Source organism: Prionailurus viverrinus, chromosome E3, assembly GCF_022837055.1.
Source record: "Prionailurus viverrinus isolate Anna chromosome E3, UM_Priviv_1.0, whole genome shotgun sequence".
Lineage (NCBI taxonomy): Eukaryota > Metazoa > Chordata > Mammalia > Carnivora > Felidae > Prionailurus > Prionailurus viverrinus.
This window is the reverse complement of record NC_062576.1, coordinates 17,309,450-17,323,432: the sequence shown is the minus strand read 5'-3', so window position 1 is coordinate 17,323,432 and position 13,983 is coordinate 17,309,450. Positions and strand designations below refer to the sequence as shown.

Here is a 13,983-nt window from a genome sequence, read left to right as displayed (position 1 = left end):
GAAACTTCTGCCTGTACAACTAGAGAAGCTAAAGAGGTGAGGCAGGGAGGGGATTTGCATTCATTTAAGTCTAGTTTGGTAAAGCAAAAGAAGCAAGCCATCTCTGGTTAGAAAGACTCTTGGACCCAGGATGTGTGGGCTGCTTCAGCCCCTTTCTCTGTTTATTTTAGTCCTATTCTCCGCCCTCCACCTCTGAGTCATGCTGACAACTTCCCTCTCTGCTTCTATTCTCCTGACTACCTCTCTGCTCACTGGCCCCTCTGTACCTTTGTCCAGTTCCCTCAGTGGCTGAGGAACTCAGAAGCCCATATCTTACCTTCCAGTCATGACCATGATCAGGACCTTCCTCCTGTTGATGGGTAAGTGGTGGGCTCCAATGAAGAGACGTGAGAGCATTGGGGTCCAGATAGGGAAAGAGCTGAGAATGTACATGTTTTGGACGCAGACATTAGGGGAGGGATCTGGAGTTACACAGGGCTTGGTATCTGGAGTTTTTGGAGGGAGAGGGAGGGGACAGTTGCCTGAACAATCTAGAGATTTCCCAAGTAGGTAGAACAAGTCAACCTTGTGCTCTGTTCACAATGTCACCTTGGCCCAAGTTTTCCTGGACTCTTTCTCCTAGAAGCCCCAGGGTGGCAAAGGAGTTAGAGTCTGGGTGTTTCTCTGTGAAAATGGAGAATTGAAACTTTCCAGCAGGCCAATGAGTGAAGAGCTGTCTCTGGACTTCCTGCAGGAGAGAAGCAGGACTGGGGGAAGCCTGAGCCTAAGAGTTCAGAAGTCCAGGAGACACTAGGGCATTGGACCTGGAGAGGAGAGCAAATCTGGGGTCTGGGGAGATGGAATAGGAGGAAGACCCTTCTTCAGAGCTTCTCTTCTCACCTCACTTTCCCAGGCTTGGCTTCTTCTCTCTGTTTCAACTTGGACACAGACCAGCCAACAACCTTCCTTATGGAGAGTGCTGGGTTTGGATACAGTGTGGTCCAGTATGCCAACTCCTGGTGAGGACTCGGTGGTGACTGGCTTTTGGTTCTCATCAACTCCTTTCCATGCACAAAGTCCTGTCCTTCCCCATGATTCTCTTCTCCAGTGCCCGGTGTAGAAATTCTCTTAGGGATATGAAGAGTTGTACTGAAAGCAGGTACTGTCTTGCCATCTTGATGATTACAACTAACATTTATTGAGCACTTTCTAAGTGCCCAGCACTGTGCCAAGCATGCTTTATGTGATCACTGATTTATTTTATTTAAAAATTTTAAATTTAAATTCCAGTGTAGTTAACTTATAGTGCTATATTAGTTTCAGGTGTAAAATAGAGTGATGCAAAATTCCATACATCATCTGGTGCTCATCACAAAAAATGCATTCCTTTTAATTTATTTGTTGTTTAATTATATCCAAGTTAGTTAGCATATGGTGCAACAATGATTTCAGGAGTAGATTCCTTAATGCCCCTTACCCATTTAGACCATCCCCCCTCCCACAATGCCTCCAGTAACCCTCTGTTTGTTTTCTATACTTAAGAGTCTTTTATGTTTTGTCCTCCTCCCTGTTTTTATATTATTTTTGCCTCCCTTCACTTACGCTCATCTGTTTTGTATCTTAAATTCCTCATATGAGTGAAGTCATATGATATTTGTCTTTCTCTGACTAATTTCTCTTAGCATAATACCCTTCAGTTCCATCCACATAGTTGCAAATGGCAAGGTTTCATTCTTTTTGATTGCCCAGTAATACTTCATTGTATTTATATACTACATCTTCTTTTTTTTTCAATATATGAAGTTTATTGTCAAATTAGTTTCCATACAACACCCAGTGCTCATCCCAAAAGGTGCCCTCCTCAATACCTATCACCCACCCTCCCCTCCCTCCCACCTCCCATCAGCCCTCATTTTGTTCTCAGTTTTTAAGAGTCTCTTATGCTTTGGCTATACCACATCTTCTTTATTCATTCATCTGTCAATGGACATTTGGGTCCTTTCCATACTTTGGTTATTGTTGATAGCACTGCTATAAACATTGGGGTGTATGTGCCCCTAGAAATAGCACACCTGTATCCCTTGAATAAATACTTTGGATAAATAACGTACTTAAATTTTTAATTTTTTGAGGAACCTCCGTACTGTTTTCCAGAGTGACTGCACCAGTCTGCATTCCCACCAGCAGTGCAAAAGAGATCCTCTTCCTCTGCATCCTCGTCAACATCTGTTGTTGCCTGAGTTATTAATGTTAGCCATTCTCACAGGTGTGAGGTGGTATCTCATTGTGGTTTTGATTTGTATTTCCCTGATGATGAGTGATGTGGAGCATTTTTTCATGTGTCGGTTGGCCATCTGGATGTCTTCTTTGGAGAAGTGTCTATTCATGTCTTTTGCCCATTTCTTCATGGATTATTTGTTTTTTGGGTGTTGAGTTTGATAAGTTCTTTGTAGATTTTGGATACTAAGCCTTTATTTGATATGTCATTTGCAAATATCTTCTCCAATTCCATTGGTTCCCTTTTAGTTTTGCTGATTGTTTCCTTCGCTGTGTGGAAGTTTTTTATTTTGATCAGGTCCCAATAGTTCATTTTTGCTTTTGTTTCCCTTGCTTCTGGAGACGTGTTGAGTGAGAAGTTGCTGCAGCCAAAGTCAAAGAGGCTTTTGCCTGCTTTCTCTTTGAGAATTTTGATGGTTTCCTGTCTTACATTTATGTCTTTCATCCAGTTTGAGTTTATTTTTTTGTACGGTGTAAGAAAGTGATCCAGGTTCATTTTTTGCATGTCGCTGTCCAGTTTTCCCCAGCACCATTTGCTGAAGAGACTGTCTTTATTCCATCGGATATTCTTTCCTGCTTTGTCAAAAATTAGTTGGCCATACATTTCTGGGTCCATTTCTGGGTTCTCTATTCTGTTCCATTGATCTAAGTGTCTGTTTTTGTGCCAGTACCGTACACAACAAATGCACTCCTTAATCGCTATCACCTATTTAACCCATAACCCTACCCTTCTCCTCTCTGGTAACCATCAGTTTATTCTCTATAATTAAGAATCTGTTGCTTGGTTTCTCTCTCTCTCTCTTTTCTCCTTTGTTCATTTATTTTTTTTCTTAGATTCCACATGAATGAAATCATATTATTGACTTATTTCACTTATTTCACTGACTTATTTCACTTACCATTACACTCTCTAGCTCCATCTATTTCACTGCAAATGGCAAAATGTCATTCTTTTTTATGGCTGAATACATAAGATTGCTGTGACGACTAAATTAGTACTCACCTAGAAATGCAAATCAAAGCTACACTGAGATATCACCTCACACCTGTCAGAATGGCTAAAATCAACACAAGAAACAACAGGTGTTGGCAAGGATATGGAAAAAAGGACCCCTCATGTACAGTTGGTGAGAATGCAAACTGGTGCAGATATATATATATATATATATATATATATATATACATATATATAGTGTGTGTGTGTGTGTGTGTGTGTGTGTATCCCACATCTTCTTTATCCATTCATCAATTGACATTTGGGCTACTTCCATATCTTGGCTATTGTAAATAATCCTGCTATAGACACAGGGGTGCATGTATCCTTTTGAGTTAGTATTTTTGTATTCTTTGGGTACATACCCAAGAGTGTGATTGCTGGATCATACAGTAGTTCTATTTGTAGCCCTTTGAGGAAACTCCATACTGTTTTCCACAGTGACTGCACCAGTTTGCATTCTCACCAACTATACATGAGGGGTCCTTTTTCCATATCCTTGCCAACACCTTTTGTTTCTTGTATTGATTTTAGCCATTCTGACAGGTGTGAGGTGATATCTCCATGTAGTTTTGATTTGCATTTCTAGGTGAGTACTAATTTCGTCATCATAATAATCTTATAAGATAGGTAAGGATCAACTTTTCAAGAAATATTTATTGAGCACTTACTACTAAAGGAGCCAGACATATACAGGAGAACAAAACAGACAAAAACCCCTCCCATGGGTAACTTAAATTGTTATTAATCTCCACTTTGCAAATAAGGACTCTGAGGCTTAGAGATGAAGCAAACTTGCCGAGTGGCAGTCTGGTTCCACTGTCCATATTCTTAACTTCAGTGTTCTTTGTCTTCCTCCCCCCAGGGTGGTGGTTGGAGCCCCCCAGGAGATAAAGGCTGCCAACCAAACAGGTAGCCTCTACCAGTGTGACTATAGAACGGGCAAGTGTGAGCCCATCCGCCTGAAGAGTGAGTCACTGCCTCTCCCTGGGACCCAGGTCCAAACTCCACTGCTCTGGGGACCTGGGGGGAACACAGAAGATACACTTCCCAGTTCCAGCTCTGTCTGCAGACCCTTACCCTCAGACAAGCTTCCTGATCCCTTCATAGCCTCTTTGTCCATCACACCCCTTACCATCATGGCTCTATCAAGACCTGAAAGCCCCCTTCACTTTCCAGACCTCTTTGTCTTGCAGGTTTGAGGTGACCCCTGCCCAGATCTTACACAGATCTGAGGGTGACCATGCACATATCTGTCTCCTCAGTCCCCCCAGAAGCAGTTAACATGTCCTTGGGCCTGTCCCTGGCAGCCTCAACCAACCCCTCTCAACTGCTGGTGAGTTACCTGGGTTGCAGAGCTGTCCTGAAGGGAAGAATGGGGACCTGGGGTTAGTGGGGCTGGGGACTTTGGGGAGTGTGAAAATACTGGGTTGGAAGGATGGAATGGAAGCAGGGACAGCCCCTCCCATCAGACACCTCTGTCCTTAGGCCTGTGGCCCCACAGTGCACCATACATGCAAGGAGAACATGTACTTGACTGGGTTCTGTTTCCTGCTGGTTTCCCCTTCCTGGCAGGCCCAGAAGCTCCCGGCTGCCCTGAAGGGTGAGTGTTGGGGGCTACTGGTTCCTTTGAGGAGCCCACACACTTGTGATTGGGAGTGTAGTGGGCCAGAGACACTTTTGCCAGAGTGGATAAAAAAGACATCTGGAAAAAATATGTACTGGATGGTATAGCAGTTCCAGACTTGAGTTGGGTAGTCACTGTATGCTTTCACATCTTGCCACATTACTGTTCCACTTTTCTATGACCTAACCCTCTTGGAGCTTCAGTTTCTTCATTTGTGAGATGGGGATAATGACACCCAACCCTGAGAGTGACATAAGATGATCCATGGCCAAGGTTTAGCACATAGTGAGGGCTCAATTAATGTTAGCTGCTATTATTTTTAGGGAGAAGGGAATTTATTTTCAGTCAATACGCCCTGGGTATAACCAATTTGTGTAACAGAATGGGAAAGAATGATGAAGGCGCAGACAATCTGAGCAGTGTGTGTATGTGTGTGTGTGTCTATGTACATGGATGTATATATGTGTGCATATATATGAACATGCATATGTGCCTGTATGTATATTTACATGAGTGTATATATATGAGTATGTGTGTATATGTGTGCATATGAGTATGCATGGGTTTGTTTGTGCACATGCACAAATGTATGTGTATGTGAATATGTATGCATGAATGTATGTGTGCACACTAGGCCCCTCCCTGGTTTCACATTTCCACTCAAGCCCTTGGGGAAACTGACATCTGGCCACTGAATGGAGTTCTCTTCTAGCACCTCCTAGACTTTGCCCATAGGAATCTGGGCTCCCATAAGAACACCCAGGACACCACTGTCTGGTGGGAACCTCTGGAATGAAAGAGGGAGGCTGGGAGGTCTCTTCTTGGAGAACTGGGAGAGCTTCCTCTTTTTGACCAATTTTGAATACACTCAGGAGGGGAATAGGGGCCCATATTTAAGCTGAGAACAGAAGAGGGCCAGTGTGTGGTTATTTCCAGGGATGACATTAAAAATATTTAACAAAAGCACAGTTTGGCATTGAGTAATGAGGACAGATTCTGGCCAGGGGCTGAAGCAGGCTCCTTTCATTGCTGGATCATGGGGATATGGGAGAGGGAGTGGGATAGGGCTTGGGAGAGGGGCACAGACAGCCAAGGTAGAAGGAGGGGCTCCCCGTTTCTTACCATCTGGATTGGAGGAACTTCACTTTTTTATCACCTAGGCTGACTACACAGGTGTGAGCAGCTGAATCACAGATATAGCCTCTTTAGGGACTTAAGGAGGCCAAAGGACCCTATTCTAGGCAGTGGTTAGGGAGGTCCCTGGGTTGGGGGGCAGTGAGTTCTTGTGGCCAGGATGCTGAGGTTCTGGGCTCTGGGAGTGTTCCTTGGAGAACTGGTGCCACTTCCTTTCTCAGAGTGTCCGAGGCAGGAGCAGGATATTGTGTTCCTGATCGATGGCTCAGGCAGCATCTCCTTCAGAGATTTTACCAAGATGTTGAATTTTGTGAAGGCCGTTATGAGCCAGTTCCAGAGACCTAGCACCCAGGTGTGTCCTTGGGGGAGGGAAGGCAAGTGTGCAGGGGCCCTGTGGGAGGTTTGTGGGTGGGGTGCCTGGGGTTTTGGTCAAGTGGCCTTGGCTCCCAGCCCCCTTCAATTCTCCCAGTTCTCTCTGATGCAGTTCTCCCACCATTCCTGGGTGCACTTCACTTTCAAAGACTTCATATACAGCTCAAACCCACTAGGCCTGTTGGATTCTGTACAACAGCTGCGAGGGTTCACTTACACAGCTACAGCCATCCAAATGGTTACGTGAGTCCTCCCTTCTCCGGGGTCCTTCCCCAAAGCATCTGGGTCTTCCTTTAGGCCTCACCTATCTCCACGAGAGAGGGACAGGCTGGGACAGAAATTCAGCCTGTGGTCTCCTCACCAAGCTGGGGGCCTACAGGTGGGACTGGGACCTCCAAGAGAAAGGGTAAACAACTTGTTCTCAAAAGGCATAAGGGACCAGTAGCAGTTCTGTTCACAGGTCTTTGGATCTTCTTCTCTGACAGAAATCAACTGTTCAGTGCCTCAAGGGGGGCCCGAAAAGATGCCTCCAAGATCCTTATTGTCATCACTGATGGTCAGAAACAAGGAGACCCCCTGGGTTATGAGGATGTTATCCCTAGGGCTGAAGCTGCCGGTATCATTCGCTATGCAGTTGGGGTAGGATGTGGAAATGCCCTCCCACCGTTTCCTCCCTTCACTTCCTCTTAAAGCAACTTCCCTTTCTAGGACAAAAACCTCAGCTCTCTCAGCGTCTACTACCTTCAATATGAAAGCTGTGTTCCAGCCTGGGGACCCTGATCCTTTTCTTTAAATTCCCTGATGTTGTCTGAGCCTCATTTTTCTCATCTGTACACAGAGTGTAATAATACTGACCTTGTGGAGTTATTGGGGGATATGCACCCAGCGTTTGGCAGGCATATTAAATTTATTATTATTTTCACTGAGTTGGTCTTTGTTGGGGACAGGTGGGATTGGCTTTTCAAAATCCACATTCCCAGAAAGAATTAAATGACATTGCATCGAAGCCCTCCCACGAGCACATTTTTCAAGTGGAGAATTTTGATGCTTTGAGAGACATTCAAAACCAACTGAAAGAGAAGATCTTTGCCATTGAGGGTAAGTCAGAGATGAAAGTACTCACTTTAGAAGCCATAACCCATAAATGCTTTCCCTTCTTGGACCTGGACCCACTTGTCATAGCCACCAATTCCTCCCTTTGGGTATTAATGTCCAACATTAGATCTTCTAAAGCTGAGATGTCCTTTTCAGACTTGGTAAAGCCTGTATTTCCCCCTGGAACCCTGGTGTCATGTCTTCTTCCAGGTACGCAGACCATAAGCAGTAGTTCCTTTGAATTGGAGATGTCCCAGGAGGGTTTCAGCGCTGTGTTCTCACCTGTGAGTGGGGCCGTTTTCAGGCCATTGATGTAGGAGGTAGGGAGTGGTGGGAGGAGGGAAGGTAAGGATAGGTGTTAGATGAATGAGTGGAGAAAGAGAATTCCAAATAATAAGTGGAGTCAGGGGGCACCTGGGTGGCTCAGTCTGTTGTGTGTCCAGCTCTTGATTTTGGCTCAGGTCATAATTTAGTGGTTTGTGGGATTGAGCTCTGTGTATTGGGCTCTGTGCTATTGGCATGGAGACTGCTTGGGATTCTCTTCCTCCCTCTCTTTCTGCCCACCTGCTTCTCGTTCTCTCTCTCTCTCTCTGTCTCAAAATAAGTAAACATGAAAAAAGAAAAGTGGAATCAGTGGTAGGCATTGCTTTAGAATAGGCTGTCTTTTTTTGACTCAAACCTGCTTAGCCCTGGAATCCTTTCCTCCCAGGACGGGCCAGTTCTGGGGGCTGTGGGGAGCTTCAGCTGGTCTGGAGGAGCCTTCCTATACCCCCAAAATATGAGCCCCACTTTCATCAACATGTCTCAAGAGAATGTGGACATGAGGGACTCTTATCTAGGTGAGAAAAGGCTGTGATTGGGGGCACAGGAGGGAGATGAACTGCCTGGGAAGGGCAGGAGCTCGGGGAGTAAGGAGGAAGCTTTTATGCTGAGGCCTGCCCCCCTCAGGTTACTCCACTGAGCTGGCACTTTGGAAGGGGGTGAAGATCCTGATCCTGGGGGCCCCCCGCCATCAGCATACTGGGAAGGTTGTCATCTTCACTCAGGCATCCGGGAAATGGAGGCCGAAGGCTGAAGTTGCAGGGACCCAGGTTGGATGTAGAGGAAGCCAGAGTGAAACACGAGGGTGGCAGGGTCTTCAGGGGCAGAGAGGGAGGACAAGGGGTTTGGGGATCCATGGGGGAAGTCCCTGGTGACTGGGGAGAGGAGGGACCTATCCTAGAAGGGGATGCCTCTGACAGAGGTAGGCAGGATGACTTCACACTCTATCCTCCAGATTGGTTCCTACTTTGGGGCCTCCCTCTGCTCTGTCGATGTGAACAGAGATGGCAACTCTGACCTCGTCCTCATTGGGGCTCCACATTACTACAAGCCAACCCGGGGGGGGCAGGTGTCCATGTGCCACTTGCCCCTGGGGGTAAGTGTCTGATGAGACCTGGGCTGGGTGGGACCTGGGTGTGGGGTGGAGGGGTTGCCTGGTTGGGTCCTGACACTTGTTTTGTTCTTCAGAGAGCTAGATGGCAGTGTGAGGTCATTCTCTGTGGGGAGCAGGGCCACCCCTGGGGCCGCTTTGGGGCAGCCTTGACAGTGCTGGGGGATGTGAATGGGGACAAGCTGACAGATGTGGCCATTGGGGCCCCAGGAGAGCAGGAGAACCGGGGTGCTGTCTACCTATTTCATGGAACCTCAGAACTGGGCATCAACCCCTCCCACAGTCAGGTGAGGACTGGTCGCAAATTCTGTTGTTACAACCACCTCCTCCTTGCTTCTCCCTGTCTTCTGCACTGCCACCAAGAAAATTCTCCTTTTCCTTATCTTGCTTCCTTTGCCTAGCCCTGGGCACCTTGTAGGCAGCAAGGAAAATCTGGAACTTTAGATACGGACACATTGGTATGTTCCCTGTTTCTATGAGGACTTGATTCTTTTTTTTTTTTAATATGAAATTTATTGTCAAATTGGTTTCCATACAACACCCAGTGCTCAACCCAACAGGTGCCCTCCTCAGTACCCATCACCCACCCTCCCTTCCCTCCCACCCCCCATCAACCCTCAGTCTGTTCTCAGTTTTTAAGTCTCTTGTGTTTTGGCTCCCTCCCTCTCTAACCTCTTTTCTTTTCTTCCCCTCCACCATGGTCTTCTGTTAAGTTTCTCAGGATCCACATAAGAGTGAAAACGTATGGTATCTGTCTTTCTCTGTATGGCTTATTTCACTTAGCATAACACTCTCCGGTTCCATCCACATTGCTACAAAAGGCCATATTTCATTCTTTCTCATTGCCACGTAGTATTCCGTTGTGTATATAAAATTTCTTTTATCCATTCTTTATCCATTTTCTTTATCCATTCATCGGTTGATGGACATTTATGTTCTTTCCATAATTTAGCTATTGTTGAGAGTGCTGCTATAAACATTGGAGTACAAGTGCCCCTATGCATCAGTATTCCTGTATCCCTTGGGTAAATTCCTAGCAGTGCTATTGCTGGGTCATAGGGTAGATCTATGTTTAATTTTTTGAGGAACCTCCACACTGTTTTCCAGAGCGGCTGCACCAGTTTGCATTCCCACCAACAGTGCAAGAGGGTTCCCGTTTCTCCACATCCTCTCCAGCATCTATAGTCTCCTGATTTGTTCATTTTGGCCACTCTGACTGGCGTGAGGTGATATCTGAGTGTGGTTTTGATTTGTATTTCCCAGATGAGGAGCGACGTTGAGAAGCTTTTCATGTGCCTGTTGGCCATCTGGATGTCTTCTTTAGAGAAGTGTCTATTCATGTTTTCTGCCCATTTATTCACTGGGTTATTTGTTTTTCGGGTGTGGAGTTTGGTGAGCTCTTTATAGATTTGGATACTAGCCCTTTGTCCGATATGTCATTTGCAAATATCTTTTCCCATTCCCTTGGTTGCCTTTAGATTTGTTGATTGTTTCCATTGCAGTGCAGAAGCTTTTTATCTTCATGAAGTCCCAATAGTTCATTTTTGCTTTTAATTCCCTTGCCTTTGGAGTTGTTTCAAGTAAGAAATTGCTGCAGCTGAGGCCAGAGAGGTTTTTTTCCTGCTTTCTCCTCTAGGGTTTTGTTGGTTTCCTGTCTCACATTCAGGTCCTTTATCCATTTTGAGTTTATTTTTGTGAATGGTGTAAGAAAGTGGTCTAGTTTCATGCTTCTGCATGTTGCTGTCCAGTTCTCCCAGCACCATTTGTTAAAGAGACTGTCTTTTTTCCATTGGATATTCTTTCCTGCTTTGTCAAAGATTAGTTGGCCATACATTTGTGGGTCTAATTCTGGGGTTTCTATTCGATTACATTGGTCTATGTGTCTGTTTTTGCACCAATACCATGCTGTCTTGATGATTACAGCTTTGTAGTAGAGGCTGAATTCTGGGATTGTGATGCCTGCCGCTTTGGTCTTCTTCAAAATTACTTAGGCTACTCGGGGCCTTTTGTAGTTCCATACAAATTTTAGGATTGCTTGTTCTAGCTTCGAGAAGAATGCTGGTGCAATTTTGATTGGGATTGCATTGAATGTGTAGATAGCTTTGGGTAGTATTGACATTTTAACAATATTTATTCTTCCAATCCATGAGGACGGAATGTTTTTCCATTCCTTTATATCTTCTTCAATTTCCTTCATAAGCTTTCTAAAGTTTTCAGCATACAGATCTTTTACATCTTTGGTTAAGTTTATTCCTAAGTATTTTATGCTTCTTGGTGCAGTTTTGAATGGGATAAGTTTCTTTATTTGTCTTTCTGTTGCTTAATTATTAGTGTATAAGAAGGCAACTGATTTCTGTACATTGATTTTGTATCCTGCGACTTGGCTGAATTCATGTATCAGTTGTAGCAGACTTTTGGCTGCATCTATCAGGTTTTCCATGTATACTATTATGTCATCTGCAAAAAGTGAAAGCTTGACTTCATCATTGCCAATTTTGATCCTTTGATTTCCTTTTGTTGTCTGATTGCTGATGCTAGCACTGCCAACACTATATTAAACAACAGCGGTGAGAGTGGACATCCCCCTGTGTTCCTGATCTCAGGAGGAAAGCTCTCAGTTTTTCCCCATTGAGGATGATATTAGCTGTGGGCTTTTCATAATTGGTTTTTATGATGTTTATGTATGTTCCTTCTATCCCTACGTTCTCGAGGGTTTTTATTAAGAAAGGATGCTGAATTTTGTCAAATGCTTTTTCTGCATTGATTGACAGGATAATATGGTTCTTATCTTTTCTTTTATTAATGTGATGTATCACATTGATTGATTCGGGAATGTTGAACCAGCTCTGCAGCCCAGGAATGAATCCCACTTGGTCATGGTGAATAATTCTTTCTATATGCTGTTGAATTCGATTTGCTAGTATCTTGTTGAGAATTTTTGCATCCATATTCATCAGGGATATTGGCCTGTAGTTCTCTTTTTTTTTTCTGGGTCTCTGTCTGGTTTAGGAATCAAAGTAATGCTGGCTTCATAGAATGAGTCTGGAAGTTTTTCTTCTGTTTCTATTTTGGAAAAGCTTGAGAAGGATAGGTATTATCTCTGCTTTAAATGTGTGGTAGAATTCCCCAGGGAAGCCATCTTGTCCTGGACTCTTATTTGTTGGGAGATTTTTGATAACTGATACAATTTTTTCGCTGGTTATGGGTCTGTTCAAGTTTTCTATTTCTTCCTGTTTGAGGTTTGGAAGTGTGTGGGTGCTTAGGAATTTGTCCATTTCTTCCAGATTGTCCAGTTTGTTGGCATATAATTTTTCATAGTATTCCCTGATAATTGCTTGTATTTCTGAGGGATTGGTTGTAATAATTCCATTTTCATTCATGATTTTATTTGGGTCATCTCCCTTTTCTTTTTGAGAGGCCTGGCTAGAGGTTTATCAATTTTGTTTATTTTTTCAAAAAACCAACTCTTGGTTTCATTCATCTGCTCTACAGTTTTTTTAGATTCTATATTGTTTATTTCTGCTCTGATATTTATTTCTGTTCTTCTGCTGGGTTTGGGGTGTCTTTGCTGTTCTGCTCTATTTCCTTTAGGTGTGCTGTTAGATTTTGTATTTGGGATTTTTCTTGTTTCTTGAGATAGGCCTGGATTGCAATGCATTTTCCTTTCAGGACTGCCTTCGCTGCATCCCAAAGCATTAGTATCATTGTATTTTCATTTTCATTTGTTTCCATATATTTTTTAATTTCTTCTCTAATTGTCTGGTTGACCCATTCCTTCTTTAGTAGGGTGTTCTTTAACCTCCATGCTTTTGGAGGTTTTCCAGACTTTTTCCTGTGGTTGATTTCAAGCTTCATAGCACTGTGGTCTGAAAGTATGCATAGTATGCTTTCAATTCTTGTATACTTATGAAGGGCTGTTTTGTGGCCCAGTATGTGATCTCTCTTGGAGAATGTTCCATGTGCACTTGAAAAGAAAGTATATTGTGTTGCTTTGGGATGCAGAGTACTAAATATATCTGTCAAGTCCATCTGATCCAATGTATCACTCAGGGCCCTTGTTTCCTTATTGATCCTGTGTCTAGATGATCTATCCTTGTTGTAAGTGGAGTATTAAAGTTCCCTGCAATTACCACATTATTATCAATAAGGTTGCTTATGTTTGTGATTGTTTTATATATTTGGGGGTTCCCGTATTTGGTGCATAGACATTTATAATTGTTAGCTCTTCCTGATGGATAGACCCTGTAGTTATTTTATAATGCCCTTCTTCATCTTTTGTTACAGCCTTTAATTTAATTCTAGTTTGTCTGATATAAGTATGGCTACTCCAGCTTTCTTTTGACTTCCAGTAGCATGAATGGACCTGACCTCTTCAGATCTAAAATGAGTCTCTTGTAGACAGCAAATAGATGGGTCTTGTTTTTTTATCCATTCTGATACCCTATGTCTTTTGGTTGGAGCATTTAGTCCATTTACATTCAGTGTTATTATTGAAACATATAGGTTCAGAGTCATTGTGATGTTTGTATGTTTTATGCTTGTAGTGATTTCTCTGGTCTTTTGTGGTTCTTGCATCATTTCACTCACAGAATCCCCCTTAGGATCTCTTGTAGGGATTGTTTAGTGGTGATGAATTCCTTCAGTTTTTGTTTGTTTGGAAAAACCTTTATCTCTCCTTCTGTTCTGAATGACAGACTTGCTGAATAAAGGATTCTCAGTTGCATATTTTTTCTGTTCATCACATTGAAGATTTCCTGCCATTCCTTTCTGGCCTGCCAAAGTTCAGTAGATAGGTCTGCGACTATTCTCATGTGTCTACCTTTGTAAGTTAGGGCCTATTTAGCATTAGCTGCTTTCAGAATTTTCTCTTTATCCTTGTATTTTGCCAGTTTCACTATGATATGTCATGCAGAAGATCGATTTAAGTTATGTCTGAAGGGATTTCTCTGTGCCTCTTAGATTTCAATGCCTTTTTCCTTCCCCAGATCAGGGAAATTCTCAGCTATGATTTGTTCAAGTACACCTTCAGCCCCTTTCTCTCTCTCTTCTGGAATTCCTATTATACAGGTATTG

At 43.5% G+C, this 13,983-nt stretch overlaps 1 protein-coding gene across 6 annotated transcripts in view; it reads left to right on the top strand.

The window, feature by feature from the left end:
• The first annotated feature begins 225 nt into the window (after nucleotides 1-225).
• The window catches only part of LOC125154643 (integrin alpha-X-like), a 50,203-nt gene continuing 36,445 nt past the window's right edge, over nucleotides 226-13,983 (top strand). For 2 of the 6 annotated variants that reach the window (XM_047839164.1, XM_047839166.1), the window contains exons 1-14: nucleotides 226-359; nucleotides 893-998; nucleotides 4,116-4,219; nucleotides 4,516-4,586; nucleotides 4,739-4,853; nucleotides 6,233-6,363; nucleotides 6,481-6,626; nucleotides 6,869-7,022; nucleotides 7,331-7,481; nucleotides 7,689-7,762; nucleotides 8,188-8,317; nucleotides 8,427-8,569; nucleotides 8,755-8,895; nucleotides 8,988-9,197. In XM_047839164.1, coding sequence (XP_047695120.1) covers nucleotides 326-359; nucleotides 893-998; nucleotides 4,116-4,219; nucleotides 4,516-4,586; nucleotides 4,739-4,853; nucleotides 6,233-6,363; nucleotides 6,481-6,626; nucleotides 6,869-7,022; nucleotides 7,331-7,481; nucleotides 7,689-7,762; nucleotides 8,188-8,317; nucleotides 8,427-8,569; nucleotides 8,755-8,895; nucleotides 8,988-9,197 — 1,710 coding nt within the window. In that variant the 5' untranslated portion in view covers nucleotides 226-325. The other 4 variants (XM_047839168.1, XM_047839167.1, XM_047839165.1 and 1 more) reach the window with 4 other exon arrangements.